Source organism: Curcuma longa, chromosome 1 (genome assembly GCF_044706935.1).
Source record: "Curcuma longa cultivar G26 ecotype Majalengka, Jawa Barat chromosome 1, ITB_CL_G26_1.1, whole genome shotgun sequence".
In the NCBI taxonomy this organism is placed as follows: domain Eukaryota; kingdom Viridiplantae; phylum Streptophyta; class Magnoliopsida; order Zingiberales; family Zingiberaceae; genus Curcuma; species Curcuma longa.
The window spans coordinates 19,394,487-19,410,944 of record NC_133861.1 but is presented as its reverse complement, the minus strand read 5'-3'; the positions used below and the strand labels follow the sequence as shown (position 1 = coordinate 19,410,944).

The 16,458-nt window shown below is 37.9% G+C and overlaps 3 protein-coding genes across 5 annotated transcripts; 2 read left to right on the top strand and 1 right to left on the bottom strand.

The window, feature by feature from the left end:
* The first annotated feature begins 211 nt into the window (after positions 1-211).
* On the top strand, positions 212-3,652 carry LOC141847952 (serine/threonine protein phosphatase 2A 57 kDa regulatory subunit B' beta isoform-like). 2 transcript variants are annotated; one of them, XM_074736061.1, is made up of 2 exons: positions 212-1,351; positions 3,261-3,652. In XM_074736061.1, the coding sequence occupies exons 1-2, from the start codon at positions 212-214 to the stop codon at positions 3,561-3,563; spliced, it is 1,443 nt and encodes a 480-aa protein (XP_074592162.1). In that variant the 3' UTR covers positions 3,564-3,652. The 2 variants fall into 2 exon arrangements, with proteins under 2 accessions (XP_074592162.1, XP_074592169.1); XM_074736068.1 differs by having other exon boundaries at positions 212-1,355; positions 3,265-3,652.
* Positions 3,653-4,382: 730 nt separating this feature from the next.
* On the top strand, positions 4,383-8,382 carry LOC141840931 (uncharacterized). 2 transcript variants are annotated; one of them, XM_074729038.1, is made up of 5 exons: positions 4,383-4,537; positions 6,769-7,025; positions 7,399-7,489; positions 7,851-7,917; positions 8,010-8,382. In XM_074729038.1, the coding sequence occupies exons 1-5, from the start codon at positions 4,479-4,481 to the stop codon at positions 8,061-8,063; spliced, it is 528 nt and encodes a 175-aa protein (XP_074585139.1). In that variant the 5' UTR covers positions 4,383-4,478; the 3' UTR covers positions 8,064-8,382. The 2 variants fall into 2 exon arrangements, with proteins under 2 accessions (XP_074585139.1, XP_074585146.1); XM_074729045.1 differs by lacking the exons at positions 7,851-7,917; positions 8,010-8,382 and adding an exon at positions 7,673-7,800.
* Positions 8,383-9,149: 767 nt separating this feature from the next.
* On the bottom strand, positions 9,150-15,095 carry LOC141847941 (calcium-dependent mitochondrial ATP-magnesium/phosphate carrier protein 2-like). The gene is made up of 5 exons (XM_074736051.1): positions 14,439-15,095; positions 12,406-13,191; positions 12,230-12,320; positions 11,724-12,144; positions 9,150-9,283 (listed from the first exon to the last, which is right to left on the bottom strand). The coding sequence occupies exons 1-4, from the start codon at positions 14,917-14,919 to the stop codon at positions 11,952-11,954; spliced, it is 1,551 nt and encodes a 516-aa protein (XP_074592152.1). The 5' UTR covers positions 14,920-15,095; the 3' UTR covers positions 9,150-9,283; positions 11,724-11,951.
* Between the last annotated feature and the right edge of the window lie 1,363 nt (positions 15,096-16,458).

Below are 16,458 nucleotides of genomic sequence, written 5' to 3'. Positions count from 1 at the left end.
TTTTGAAAAATGTCTCTGTCTCTCCAATTTTCATTTCCGTTCGCCAGTCTTTGCATTGCATCCTTCAATCCCATTGAACAAAATTTCTTCTCCTTCTCCCTTGTTCATGGCGGGATTCTGCGCCCCTGTTAGCATTCTTCCTCATGTGCTAAATTGCTTTGCCTAGGACACGAGCGGAGGCCGATCTAGGGTTAACCTTAGTGGTTCGTCAATGCTCAACAGGATCATAAAGCGGGGCAACCGCAAGGCCTCCAAGGCGGAGCCCGCCGCCTCCTTAACCCCCGCCGGCGGTCATCCCACCGTCACCGTCAACCTCGCCTCCCGCCCCGCCGTAGCCGCTCCCGGCTCCCCCCGCCTCGTGTCCCCCTCCCCCGCCTTCGGTGCCGTCTCGCAGATTGAGTCCCTCCCGCTCTTCCGGGACGTGCCCGTCCCCGAGCGCCAGACGCTCTTCATCCGCAAGCTTCATATCTGCGCTGTGCTTTTCGACTTCTCCGACACGCTCAAGTCGGCTTACGAGAAGTTGGTGAAGCAGCAGACGCTGTCGGAGCTCATCGACTTCATGCAGTCGGGATCCGGCCGCCTTACGGAGCAGGTACAGGAAGAGCTCGTCCGAACTGTAGCTGTCAACATCTTCCGCAGTCTCCCTCCGGCCTCCCACGAGAACACCGGCGCGGAACTCGCCGACCCAGAGGAGGAGGATATATACCTTGACCCCGCCTGGCCTCATCTCCGGCCCGTCTACGAGATCCTTCTCCGTTACATTATCTCGTCCGACACTGACACCAAGATTGCCAAGCGGTACATTGACCACTCCTTCGTACTCCGCCTCCTCGACCTCTTCGACTCCGAGGACCCTCGCGAACGCGAGTATCTCAAGACCATCCTCCACCGCATCTACGGCAAGTTCATGGTCCACCGCCCTTTCATTCGCAAGTCCATCAATAACATCTTCTACAGGTTTATCTTCGAGACCGAGAGGCACAGCGGCATTGTTGAGCTGTTGGAGATCCTTGGCAGTATAATTAATGGATTCGCCTTGCCGATGAAGGAGGAGCACAAGCTGTTCCTTGTCCGTGCTCTCATCCCATTGCATAAGCCGAAACCTATTGGGGTATATCATCAGCAGCTCTCCTACTGCATTGTGCAATTTGTCGAGAAGGATTATAAGTTGGCTGATACAGTCATTAGGGGGCTGTTGAAGTACTGGCCCGTTACTAATTGCCAGAAGGAAGTGCTATTCCTTGGGGAGTTGGAAGAGGTGCTCGAGGCAACCCAACCGGCAGAGTTCCAACGGTGCATTGTTCCCTTGTTCAAGAAGATTGCTTGCTGCCTCTGCAGTTCTCACTTTCAGGTTTGTTTCTTTGTCCATCTCTCTTTTATGCTTTATATTTGAAAGTATACAGTTTGATTGGATTGTAGGATTAAGTTGCTTTATATGTTGCTCTTTGAACTTTTTATAAGACTTCTTTTTTGTCAAACCTTCATCATAGATATCAGTTTCTTAGACCAAGATGTAAACTGACTTAGTGATGTTTGATTTTGCTCTTTACCTTTACCTTTACCTTCTTTGGTTTAGGAACGAGGAAGCAGATCTGGCCTCAGTTTCCTGGTTTATTTATTGATTGTCATATTGGAATCATTGTCAATGCTCCCCTTTTCACTTGTTCATGTATCAAAATATGACGAAGTTAATCTGACTTATGTATTGGTTAATTGGATCCTCCTCTTTCAGTTCATAAACAAATGAAGATACTATTCTTCCCTGGCCTTATCAGTGAAAAATCTCCTTGTCCAAAGGAAAAACAAGAATATCATGCTTTTACCATGTCTGGTTAGGAGTATATATTTTGTTCGGACCAAACTGATTGGATAACCCTATCTGTAATGGCTCACAAGTAGTTCGTTTGATGATGTTTCACTTGCCATATTATTTGTGATTCCAACTCCAGTAAATTTTTGATAGCTACCGTCCACAATATGTTCAGTAAAATAAGCAAATTCATGTTCTTTCCAAAATATTTCTTTCATGGTTGAGTATATTACTGAAATAAATTATCTTTGGCTCATGATTTAGGCCTGCTTAGCTTTGACAGTGTCAAATTGTGGGTCATAATTCTCTTTCACAAAAGAGGGTGCTGTTGCTATAGAGCCAAACAGAAACTAGATTTACTAGATGCTTTGACAAGTTGTTCTCTAGTATGATACATTTAAACTTTCTGCCCTTACTAAGATGTTTGATCTCCCAATTCCTTTCACTCCATAATGGAAGAGACAGAGAGATTATGAATTCAGCAAACTAGTGGAGATATGCCTTCTTTTCTGCTCTCCAAGCACATGTTTCTTGTTGGCCTGCTGTTCTTTGGTAAAAATTGACATCAATTGTGCAATCATTGCCAGACCCAGTTTTCTGAAGTGCAATTCAAGTTATTGCAACACATCCTATATTTACTTTTGGTTGTTATAGAATCCTTGTTCAAAGTTCTGATTATATTACTAGCTGTCCGGGCACACATTCAATCTGCATAAATGGAAGGAATTAAAAATATGGAACCTCCATTTTGCATCCACATACAAGTATTTTTATGTAATCTTACATAATGCCATTGACCTTTTTTGTGAGTAGTGTGATGTAGTTATTTCCTTCTTTAGCTTAGCTGCCTTACTGTAATATAGCATTATTATAAACCTCATGTTTTACTCAAATGTAGGAAATGGATCTCAAATTCTAAGTTTTCATAATCTACTATTTCTATTCTGAATAGAAGCACTGTTTTTAAAGATTTAAGTCCTTGGTTGCTCATGCTTTTAACTAATAAAATATATTTCAACAATGAATCGTCATCTTTTTGGGAGGATCCAATACAGGCACAGCACAGCTTGACTATTATGATCTTTTCCCGTAATAAAGTTGAGAATTTTAATCATGTCAACTCCTGTGTTTTGAATACAACCATCATGGCTTGTTAATGCCAACTAATAAAGGATCTCAAAATTCCTTTCTGCAACCAGAAAATTCCTGATAAGCTATGAGATTCCTCCAGTGCCTTTAACATTTAACTATTGAGATTATAACAACGACCACATTACTTAAGTCTTGATTTTCTCCTGTACTGCTTTTGCCAATGTTGCATCTTTCCATAGTTGTACAACATTTTCAACAAAAAATGAACTTCTGCAAAAAAAAATGATTGGTGAATCTTTGTTTCTCTGTTTGTTTTTTCTGCACCTCTTTTACTTGTATTGGTGAAAATGTATTATAGGTAGCGGAACGGTCTTTATTTCTCTGGAACAATGATCACATTGTGAGCTTAGTCGCCCAAAACTGCAGTGTGATACTGCCCATCATATTTGAGGCACTAGAGAAGAACATGCAAAGCCATTGGAACCAAGCTGTTCATGGTCTAACAGCTAATATTCGTAAGATGTTCCTCGACATGGATAGTGATCTGTTTGAAATGTGCCAACAGCAATACCTAGACAAAGAAGAACAAGCTAAATATTTGGAAGAGCAAAGGGAGTTGGCATGGAGAAGTATAGAAGCTGCTGTTCAGTCCAAGGCTTAAGGAGTAAACATATTTCTAGTCAAGTAGCCAAAATTTGGTTTCTTCTAATGCCTTCCACCATTATTGTAGGTACAACAATGCCTCATTGATGTTTCATTTATTCTTTTAGATTGATAAAAAATGTTCTAAAACCGAATTTTAGTTTAATCACAGGAATGATTTGCTTGATATAAATGTACATATATTAGTCTTGATAATCACCTCCTTAGTTACCTGTTGCTGGTTCAATTTATGATACTAGGATGAAGCACAGAGGAATCCTGGAACTTTAGACTGAACAACAGCATCTGATTTATCTTCTAATGATCAGGGAGATCCGCTAAATTGTGCTATCTCAGCAAATGGAGGCTTTTGTTTAAGATTAGGCAAGTGCAAACACATACAATGGGTGATTAAATAGTATGGATAAGCTGATTTGGTCAATCGCACTAGCATGACAATTTTTTAAAATTATATATATATAGAATAATAAACGAAAATATCACAAATCATCCAAAATTATTATTAAATCCTTCGACTTATAGTTCTTTACAAAATAGCTTATACGTATCAAAATGTCACTTTTGTTTTATATCTATCCTAAATGAAGTTTCATAAATTCTATTTTTTAATTAAAAGCTCGAATATGTGTCCGATCATCTCTTTGCATAGCTAACTAGGTGCAAAGTGAAAATTTCCTCCAATTTCAACGTTTGGTCGTATTATTAATATACATTATGTTAACGGAGCAAAACGCAAAGATCGCTTTGGCCCCACCACGGAATCAGCATCAAATGGTGACATGCGAGAGAGAGAGAGAGAGAAGAGGATAAGGGTTTGCGTGAAAACTCAACGATCGATTGCCAGAATCGATGAACACGTGGGTTTCCCGGCGACGAGCGTGCGGTGGTTGGTCGTTCTGAGAGCGGAAGCTAGATGCTACTTTGCCGATCCGTCTCTGGTTGGGCTGTCTTCCTCCTCGCCGCCTCCATGGGGTACGTGTAAAGTTTGTAGCGTACAGCTCGCATTTTATAGGACTTTTTCCTTTCTTTTTTTTTTTCCTTTCAGTTAGATGTTTTTTTCTCGCGAGGTCTGATGGGGGCAGAGTAAGCACGAGGTTGATTGTTTTGCTTTTAAATAAGCGAGAGTTGATACACGCAGCTATTGATTTGTTGGTCCTTGTCTTTCACTTTGTATATTCATCCGCAAGAATTGATTTTCGTGAAAGGAGGATCACTATCAGGGGAATGCTTTTCAGGTGGGGAAAAAAATACTAACTTCCTGATGACGATTTAAGCAGCTTCTAAATTGGGTGTGAATGCTTTAGATTGTCATACTGATGCTAAGCGAAGTAGCAAGAGAAGAAGTCAACGATTTTAGAAAAGGGAAAGTGAATCTTGTTTAGGATCGAGTATATAAATTAAGAAATCAATGCTGATGAGTTTATACTTCAATTCTCATGTTGAAAAATGGAAGGAAAAAAAACTCATGATGTACTCATTATTGGGATGTGTGTGTGTGTGTGTGTGTGTGTGTGTGTGTGTGGGGGGGGGGGGGGGGGGGGGGGGGGGGGGGGGGGGGGGGGGGGTTCAACCACCCCTATTTATCCTACTAATGATTTTTTTTTTTTCCAATTTGTTGACTCATATTATTAAATCTAATATATCAATATTTACCTTGATTATTTTCTTAAGAAAACTCTATTTAACATAAGTAAATGTAATACAAATGATCTAATTATAGATGAAGTCATACATGAAGTTACAACAGCAGGATAAAATTCACATCGCAGAACTCGTATTGTTGTTCTTGTTGTATGCTATTTTTTATGTGGTCTAGTACGTTACAAGACAATATTATATGATACTAAACAAGTCCATGTTGGACTGTCACTATAGCAATGGCTTTAACACACTGTAAGAAGTTTCATCAGACCTCACATGGTTGTTGTTATCATATTTGGTTTAGTCATGTATATGGTCTAATGCAATACCTGATGATACTAAATTTAGTCCATATCGAACTGTTACTCTAGCAATGGCTTTAACCCAGTGTAAGAAGCTGTATCATTGTATGTGGGCCTTGGAGGTTCTCAGTTGCAGTCTTGTGATTCTGGCAGCAATTCAAAACCTTTTTTTTTTAGTTGGCACTTGGTGTATTTGATTCACAGGAATAACTATTATATATCCTGTGGATTCCCATGGAATAAATATCTCTAGCTTTGGTTGTAAGAATTCACTCAAAATATCAATTCTAATGGAATTGTGATTCGATATTAATAAAAAAATAGTTATTCCTTGTTCTATTTTAGTAGTTGCTACTCATCTATTCTAATTCTCCAAAGAAAACACATTCTTACTATTTTTAATCATCCAAAAAAATTTATAATGAATGAGCAAAGTGAACACCCACCAAAATATCGAACGAGCTATACGGGCTATAGAGTTGATCACCCCTGCTGGACCAATTGGGTTGCTAGCTCAGTAGGTCAGGCCCTAGTTGAACCATTCTCCTCAGTTGAGTTAGATGGGCTGGTTTGCTCGGTTGGCCAGTTGGCTTGGTTGCACTGGATGAGTCTGTCAGACCTAGCGGACTGATAGGGTTGAATGGACTGACCGGACAAATAATTTAAAGGATATTTATCATTGTGAAAAGTATTTCTTGTCTATTCATTATAAAATTTCCACAAACCAAACAAAAAAAATGTTATTTCAATATTATTATATTCCATGAACTGAACTAAGGAATATTTGTTCCTCTCTATCCTTTGTCTATTCCATTCTCTAAGAAAAGCTATTCTATTCCTTGCCTTCCTTTACTCTGTGAACCAAATACACCATCATAGTTTTGAAGGTAGATTCTGGTCAGGAAAATTTATTCCAAATATCCATTGTTTGGTCTAGCAACAATAAAATAAGATAAATTTTATTTAAATATAGATGATGATATAGTATGGGATAGAGCCTAATGGCGTAGAAGGATCCATATAGCCGATCCCACCTAGTGATATAAGGCTTGGTTGTTGTTGTTGTTGTATCCATTGTTTGGTCTGTGGAAGTAATCATATTATTTGATGCCACTCTAATCCCTAATGTGAGGTTTACTGTTTTTTTTTGTTTATCGTTATAGGTTTTCTTTTTTCTTCATAATGGAGCTTGTATATTTTATAAACTTATTCTAGTATATGATACTTCCAACAAGTTATATCTGTTTTGTTGCAGTGCAGAGGTTGTCTTGAATGTTGTACCAAGCCCGCTCCAACTATTACTGTCGATGAGCCTTCTAGGGGTTTGAAAATCCAAGGTCAAACGATGAAGAAATCTAGTGTGACTGAGGAAATTTTGAGTACAAGCGCTCATGATATGGAAAACAGCAGAGTTCAATCGCAAAGGAGCATGTCGTCAATTAGTACCTTGGCACCAGCCTCCCTTGATCATCATGGAATGGGAAGCACAAGCAATGATCTGGAATTTGTAAATCATGGTTTGTGAAAAAAAAAACTCATCTAACAATCCTTTAAATTTCTTGGGAAAAAGTAGCAATTATTGATGGTTTATCCTTTCAATTATCTCTGCTTGAAAATATCTGCAACTAAGACTGCATAATGGAAGCTCTTCAAAGGAAAGTCTAAAACTGTCTGATTAGTTAATGTGCTGTCTTTCATTCATATACATACTAGACAATGGCATTGCTATGACTATTAAGATACATTAGCCTTTAAGAGATCTATAATTGTAGATCTTACACCAAAAGGCCAAAAATAGAAGTAGATAATGGTTTCATTAACATCAGAGTTTCACTTGAATGTTGTTGAGATATCCAATATGCTGCATTAAACACTATGAACATCTTGCAGGCCTTGTTCTATGGAATCAAACAAGACAACAATGGATCGGAGGCAAAAAGCCCATTGTTCAGCCACGGCGAGTTCGAGAATCTAGGTTAAGGTATATTGTCAACTAAATTCCTTCCACACAGTGTAAGAGCAAGGATACTGCATAAAAATGCATGTACAAAGCAGTCCAATACTGAAGAGGCAGAAAATTTCTATTCTAGTGTCATCTAAGTTTACAAATTCATTAGCCTCTATCTATTCCAACATTATTCTGTGGAGTGACTCTGTTTGGCAGATCTCCCAGACTCCCACTCTTAATGGATATGTCTATTCTTCAGAACAGGATGTTTAAGATCAGATCATAATCTACGGCCCAATGAATTTCAAGCATGAAATATGAAAAGGAATTGACATTTCTCTCTATCTTTAACACAAAAAGTGGAATTGACATAATGCTACTTTTGTGAATGCAGATGGAATGCAACATATGATAATTTGCTTGTGAGCAACAAGCCATTTCCACGGCGTGTTCCTCTATGGGTAAAAGCTAGACCTATAACATAATAAGTAGCCTGCATGGCGAAATTAGTTCCTGCGTTAGATTTTTTTCAAAGTCTTTCTTTTGATGACAGGAAATGATACATTTTCTCGCAGACGTGTGGGAGCAGGAGGGTCTGTATGACTAATAAAACCATAACAAGGTTTGCTCTCGAACCTATTCAAAATGTGATGGTTAACTGATCTGATCTTATCAGTGTAAAAGTCGTTACCCAGATTCGCTATCAGAAATCTTAATAGTGACGTTGTGAGGTCAGGTCAGATGTTTACGAGGATTGCTCAGTCGATTAGTACAAGTGTTTTTCCAGATGCTACATTCTCTCTCGGTCATTAATATAATTGTATGTAGGTAAAACTCAAACCTTAGTGGTCAAAATATGGGTTCGTAAATAAATTCATAATGTTGGATGCTCATTGGATTATAATTTCTTGCATTAAATTAATGAATCGAAAGGCAAGTTTGGATCATGCCTCTGGAGTAGATAATTATCTACATTGACATGATGAAAAACAGAGTAGAGAATTTTCAGTTGAATCAGTTTCTTTTTTTTTGCCTTCGCCAAAAGAATTGACACCTGCTCAAAAGATCATGGCTTCATTGTTGCCCCCCTTTTGTTGGAACGTTCGACATAATTTCGTCGTTTGGTGCGTTTATTTAAAAATAGTTGTGTTCTAACGTAAGCCAGAAACTGAAACCTGGCCGTAATATATAGTAATAAAAATTGGACGGGGTCGGACAGAAATGCTGGTTAAAGGGGGCTGATTGGTTTAAATTATTTATCAAAGCCTAGTTAAGTTACATGATTATTACAATAATCAAAATTTTAGTAGTGAAATTCATATTTATACTAATACAAATATAATTAATAGATTAAGATCTAACAGCCAAAAAAATGATTATGATCTAAAGATAAAATTGATGTAAAAAATTAGAAAAATATTTTTTTTTATCTTAACCGCAAATGACAAAGTATTCTAATATCATATCATTTTTAATAATTCTAAACTTGTCACAATAATATTTCGCATATCTACTCACACAAAACTCTATAACAACAAAATCAAAAGACTAAGAAATTAGTGGGATAATCTAATCTTGCTCTGTAACATTAGTTGTGGTATCAACATTTATTCTTTCATGCTCTTTCTCAATCAATGTTGTAGTGACAAACACAAGTCTCCACTTATTCAGCTAGTTTATTGGTAATTAAGATGGCTGATTGACTCCACAAGGAGTCGAGATGCTGCTGTCTAAGAAACAGCTTCATGTCTAATAATACAATTATTGATGTTAAATAAGTTCTGAAATGCTCCTTGGACCATGCTCTCTAAGAAAGATGTACTTGCACTGCAATAATAATAAGCAGCAATTACTAAAAAAATACAATAATGTGATACACATATCAGCTTATATAAAAATGGATGACATAATTGATGTAGAAGTTCTTTTTTTAAATTGCTACCATTATAGGACCTTTAACATAGTTTCTCAGCTGGTACCTCAAATTGAGGAAAAATAAACATTATAGCATTCATCTAACAAATGGTATATTCATCAAAAGCAAAATGGAGAACAGGATAGAGGTGATGAACAAGACTCTTAATCATATATGCACTGTAGAAATTGATGAGGAAGTTAAAGTGATGCGAAATAGATAAAGAGGGACAGAAGCTTCAATTCTTGAGAATACTCTCCAATATCTTTAAGACGACATCAAACTTATCAGCAAAGAAATCAATGGTCAACCGATCACACTGCAATCCGATGAACATTATTGACCACAAGTTGCTAGGAAATCCTGGTATTGAACAAATCAAGATGCCAGGAAATCGGAAGGAACAAATAATGGAATGACTGAATACTCGGTTCTCATTAACAACACCCTAAATGCAGAACAATTATGCTGGAGCTACTTGAAGCAAAGTTATAGAAGTATGGATAATAATTAAAGGTCACAATTAGCAAATGAAAAAATTTAGTTGCTCACAGAGTGTGTCGTATTGTTATCCCGCACTTCTTATCCGTACATCCCGTGAGCAACTAAATTTTTTTCATTTAAATTTTTTTTTTTTTGTACTTAATACTATAACCCAACTCTTAAACTCTAAAAAGAAAATTTTAAATGACTTAACCGTAAATAAAAAATAAAAAAATGATATTATTCCACTTCCAGACGCTCGGAACACTTCCGGACACTTGGAATCTTCTATCGCACACTACGTGTGCAGGATCAGGCACACAACATAACATAATAATATTAATTATATATATATATATATATATATATATATATATATAGAGAGAGAGAGAGAGAGAGAGAGAGAGAGAGAGCTGTTTATGCAAATGCAGAGCATCACTGCATCACATGTTACATATCCTATATGTTGGAATCATAGAGTTGGATTAGATACATTGCCAGAAGATTATGCCAACTGCATTGTGCATACTAGCTATATGTTCAACCTTCAATTGGCTCACATCTAGAACAAGCCAGATTAAAGTTTAGCAAAATCAACTATCAAGGACTCAATCACAATCTTGTAAAACCTTCAAACCTCCCATTGGGCTGCCACCATATGACAATTAACTGCCCTACTATCAGGGGAATTTTTGTGGTTCTGTGCACAAAAGTCTAGTCAGGATAAACAATGTTGTTTGCTTTTATTATATTTCATAAGGTTAAGAGTTTTTGGGATAAAGATCTTCATAGGCAACAAGAAAAAGCATGTGGCATGCATGCATTTATTATCATAATAAGAAAAGTAGATTATAAGAATGTTCATCGAACAAGGAGAGAATCAAAGACTGTCAAATCATGCAGTGCAATGGCAAGCCCCTTCTGGTCATGCAATAATGCCTTAGCCCCCATGGGTGTGGTGTAAAGAGAATTAGAATTCAAATCCCAATAAGGACGAATATTCTAGAGGTAAGCCTTGTACATAAGTTGTATTTCAGATTTATCCGGTATGTAAATTAGGAGAAAATCATCTAGTCGGGCGAAGCCAAAACACACACCTGGATTAGCAAAAAAAAAAAAACAATGCCTCGCCATAGGTTCAAGCTCCATAAGAGTGAATGACAAACTATGCCTACATCTAGAGTTTTAAACTACCATGCTACTTGCATCTCTCTATGCCAGCAATTGTTCCAATGACTGGTGATGGATAGCATTTACTTATCACTTGTTCCTAAGTATTTTTGCAAAATTTTCTTTTTCCATATGAGAAACTTTGCATGGAATGAACTTGCATAAGATCCATTATATGTGGCCATCTTCAATATCCTGGACCAAGCAATCTGTGCAGCCAAATATACACTGTATGCAGCATGAAAATGCAAAAATGGGGATCGGATTCATGCATAATTAGTATCGTATTTATTTAGCACTTCCAAGCAGATTAAAATGAGTTAAAGGATAGCAACAATTACCATGTTCTTCAGAAATCTTCTCGCATAATTATAGATTTATTTAGTACTTCCAAGAAGATTGAAACAAGCCAAGCAGCAATTAACATCTTCTTCCTACAAAGACTACTCCTGAATTACTTAAAACAGTTATTTTTCTCCTTAGCACAAACATTACAAACTGTTTTCCTCTTAAATCCAATCTTAAACACATTTCTTATAGCTAATTTACAAATTGTCAATTATTATGTTGCTCAAAGCCAAATCAGAACCAAGATTAAAAAATCAAATAAAAAATAACGCTTCAGATAAGTAACATGTCACAAGGAGGAATAATCAGCTGTGTCCAAGATAAAGCAGCGTACAAAGACAGAAACTGTACCTGACTCATGAAGCTATAAAGCTTGGCCATGCTTACAAAATCCAAATATCATTGGAAAAGGAGCTCTTCAGACCTCAGATAATCTTTACTTCGTGTGTAGAAAAATACAATTATACAACGGAAACAATCAATGCACCTACTCTAACTGTAATCTTCTCTTCGTTATCAAAATACTTATAGTCAGCCATGTCAATTATGGTGGATATGGAAAAAAATCTGAATACCTACTTAATCAAGGGAAAGAGATTTTTTCATTGATTCGTAAACTAGATAAGTAATACTAGCAGATGGCACTACTTTGAGCAGGTTCGGGAATAGCCCCTTGTAGAACCCTGAAAATCCTTCATTCCTAAAGGTTTTCCAGAACACATCAGACATCCCACTATAAGGAGTAGAGGAGTTGGTGCGCTGGGCCTGCATTCTGAACATAAAATCAAGGAGTCAGCTGCAGGAGACAACACCAAAATGTTGAAAATACAATCTAAAGCAATTATATGATTAACTACCTCGTTCTAATAACCTGCAAAGGGTAAACAGATGTTGCTCCTAGAGCACCAGAGATGGTCCCACAACCCAATTGCACAAGAGGACCCGGTTCTACATGTTAGTTGAGACTATCAAGTCAGAGTACATAAAAAACAATCGTACAACAACATGAAAATGTGAAAATTTTAAAACTTACCACTATTGTTGAGAATATATGTTCTAGACATATCCTTTAGGGTCTCATATGCAGTAAGATCTATGCCTGCGTAAGGAATAATTCCAAGAAGGGATGGTACAACCCCTCTATAGAAAGCTCGAGGCCCTTCATGGACCCAAATATCTTTTGTCAAATTAACTAGACTAGGAACTCTACCACCTTCACATGCATAAGTCTGTAGTCGAGTTTTCACAAGATCCAGGGGATAGATAGCAGTTTGTGCCACTGCACCTGCTAGACCACCAGCAATCAAACGGCCAGAAGCACCAATATCACTCTTATCAGTGCCTTTGGCTTTAACTATATAGTCTTTCAGCAATTCAAATGTGAAAAATCTTATTGCACTCTCAGGGGCAACCTTCATTACATTTAAACCATTACCCCTAAAAAACCCCAAGAAACCACCCTCTCTCCATATCTTCTTTGTTGCTGGAAGAATCCGTGCTTGAGTTGTCTGTACTTGCAAAATCACTTTAAGCCTGTCAAGAGGAGCAGTCGCAGTTCTAGAAGCTGCTCCAGCTACCCCACCTGCAATGAGGTATTTGGCTGCATTTGAATGTTTACTTATCCCTTCTGGGATAACAGCCTGTTCACCAATATCAACGTGACAAACTTTTTCCCAGTACTGATAGATGTTCTCCATAGTTATTTCATGAGGGCAAAGTAGAAGAAAATCTCTCCATTCCTCAAAAGTTATAATCCCATTGTTATCCTTATCCACATGATCCACAAAACTAGCAAGCTCTTCATCATCAATTTCAATTCCTGCAAGGCAGACACTAGCAGTTCTTATGATAAAATCTTTAGTAGAAGAAGACGGTGAAGATATTAGTGCAAAGGTGAAGCAAACTATAGGTCCTTTGGAAACATGCTTTGAGATCCCATAAAGTTGTGACATTCAACTGCTAAAGCATGCAGATCTTCTAAAACTCACTTGTAATTACAATAATCCTGACCAAATGATAAAGAACCCGAAGCTAGCGCTTCAGGAAACCAGAAATTCATCATGCAAAGTTTTCGAACACCTGGTAATTATGAATGTGTCTAATGGCAGTAATTCAAAGTTTAGACATGAAGTGGAGACAATGCAGTTGTTAGTGCAACCAATAAACAGAGACGATCATGTGTGTTCCTAACAAACAAAGAATATTTGGTGAATAAACTTCCCATATAAAGTTGGGTCTTCTACATATTTTTAGTAGACAACTAAACTAGCAGTCTTGTTAACTAGACAATTTTTTTATATTTGGCCAACTCTTGGAAGGTAATAAGCTTTATGAGGATGTCTCTTCAACCAATGAATAAGTTTCTTTAAATCTTTCCTCATTAGTTACAGAAATTTGGCATGAAGGGAAGCATCCTACAAATTAGAAGATTAAAGTCAATTCGAATATAGAAACTTGAACACCACCAGAACAACAGACATTTCACCAGCAAAGCTTTAGAAGATGCTCATCTAAGCATCAGGGGGCTTTTACATCTAAGAGCCATTAAGGAAGATGGTGATAACCCAAACTCAGAGCCTGGATACAAATCTATATTTTGCAGAGAGGTAAGTTGTTCTTGCATCTTTTAGCCGTGCAGCATGACATGTATGGCTCTTATCATGTAAAGTCATTTTTTTTAAAAAAAAATGTCCCTGTAAAACTGTTCGATAGTTTCTAAAGTGAAATTGTTGGACAGCATGTATTAAATAATAAAAACGATGACAAAAAATGGAAGGAATTGAAGTTGCATTGCCCCTTTGAAGTTTGATACCTAACAATTATACAAAATGCACCTAGGGTAGCAAGGATAATGATCATCGAACATAATTATAAAACTGTATGATAATTGTCACATTCAGGATCCTGGTGCTCACTGTGTCTTCTATAGGTGTTAGGGATGAAGTTAACATACTTCCAGAAAATTATTGGAACATCGGACCAATATTTTGTCAATGGTTCCTATCTACAACGTTATTTTGTTACTTGAGATGCAGATGTGAGTGTTCCATATTGAACAGATTTTACCTGCCTTGACGAGTGCAACCCATAGTTCCTCGGGCAAGATGCAGCCGTTGTGCTCGACATCGATGGCCTGGAAGATGCGGTAGAGCTCGAGCTCCTTATCGTCCATGTACCTGCGGAATTCCTGGTACTCCACGCGCCCGTCGCGATCGGAGTCGCAAACTTTTAGGAGATCCCTGGCGTACTTGTACTTAGCAGGGATGTTGAGGGCGGACAGGCCAGCCTCGATCTGGGCGTAATCGAGGTAGCCAAGCCCAGCCTTGTCGAAGAAGCCGAAGAGGCTCCGGATCCGGGTCTCCCGCTCCTCCTTGGTCTCGCGCAGCGCGAGCAGGACGTGGTCCATGGACACAGGCCCGGGCTTCTTCACCGGGTTGCAACCGCCAGGATTCCTCTTCTGCTGCTTCTCTTCGGCCTTCCTCGTCGGCGGTTCCATCTTGGCGGGGAGGTCGATCCGTGGCTCCACTGCCTTGACCGCGCCGGACATCTTCCGCCGCGGAGATGCCTCACGGTGCCGATCAACAGGGGAGAAATTGCATCCTCTAATTCAATAAAATTTGACCAAACCACAAATTGCAATTCCAAATCCCAACCGGAGGAGGAAGAGGAAGAATGCCGATGAATCGACGGGAGAAGGCGAGGGTTCGCTGTCTACGACTACGAGATGCCTCTCGCTGTCTCTGCCACTCTCGAAATTACTGCTACTATTTATATTTATTATATGTATAATAGTAGCAAATTTCCAAATTTTAGTTTTTAAATTGAAATTTCATCCGATATATTAAATATCATGGATTGCTAATTTCACTCGAAATTTATTCGTTCGCAAAATTTTATTTGGTCAATAATTAAATTTGACTAATTCATTCCATATTTCTTTATAAATCGAACTCTAAGTTTGTCTATACCTTTTATTTTGTTTTATTTGTTTTTTGAAATACTAATTAGAGGTGATGATAAAATTTTAAAATTGAAACTTTGATGTGGATAGGTCGGACCGAACCAATGATATCATTGTAAAAGATAATCAATCAGCAACTTCTTTTTAATTGAATTTTTGTCCAAATCTCAAAATTCAAAAAGAAAAAAAAAGAGTAAAATTATTTCCCATTTTTTTAAGCATGAAGATATGTATTGGATTGATTCCAACGCAATGTGTGAGCGCGCGCTTCCTACAAAAAAGCCAGGCATTGCGCTGGCGAATGTTTCAAGGGCATTCGTTAATTTCCCTCCTTCAATTATTAATAATTAAATCTCCAACCAGAATGGCCAACTTATAACTTCACTTTAGAGTATAAAATAAAATAAAAGCTAATTTTGATTCGTAACTAAAATAGAATGCGATTATATAAATGCCTAAGTTATACTTGATAGTAGATTTCATGTGAATGTGAATATTTGGCTTTAAACTACTTTTGTTGTCTTTTAATTATTTTGATTGAATACTTCGATCAACAAGCGGCATGCTTTATGGGACTGTGGAATGATGCGGTCCATCCCCTTCCTATTTGTAGTAATTGCGTCCATCAGTTGGTTCCATTGATTGCGTCCAAATCTGGGCGAAAGTGCAAGCTATTTATAAACAGATTTCATCTGCCCATTGGACTGTACACAGAATTATTGCTAGAAACTCTTGATTTTTTATTTGCATGGTAGGTATTACTGTTGAGTCGGTCAGCGAAGCTGTGTTTTTTGAATGCCAAAATTATAGCGACGCCTTAATTATGACGTACGTAGAGACTGTTCAAAACGCACAACGCAGTGACTATTTGATTTTGAATGCGTAGATAGCGATTGTCGTCCTTAACAAAGGTGCGGTTTTGCTTTTGTCCTTCAACGGTTTTAAGAGAGGAGTCGGGAAAGGATAAGAGCTTGCTTTATTACAATATAATTAATGTCGACGGTGCGGTGCAAAAATCTACTCTCAGACATCGGAGCGATGACACGCGGTAGGAGTCGACTTCGTACCAAGAAGCAATGATGGCAAAATTTTCTGACTACCTTTTTCTTACGACGTGATCGATTT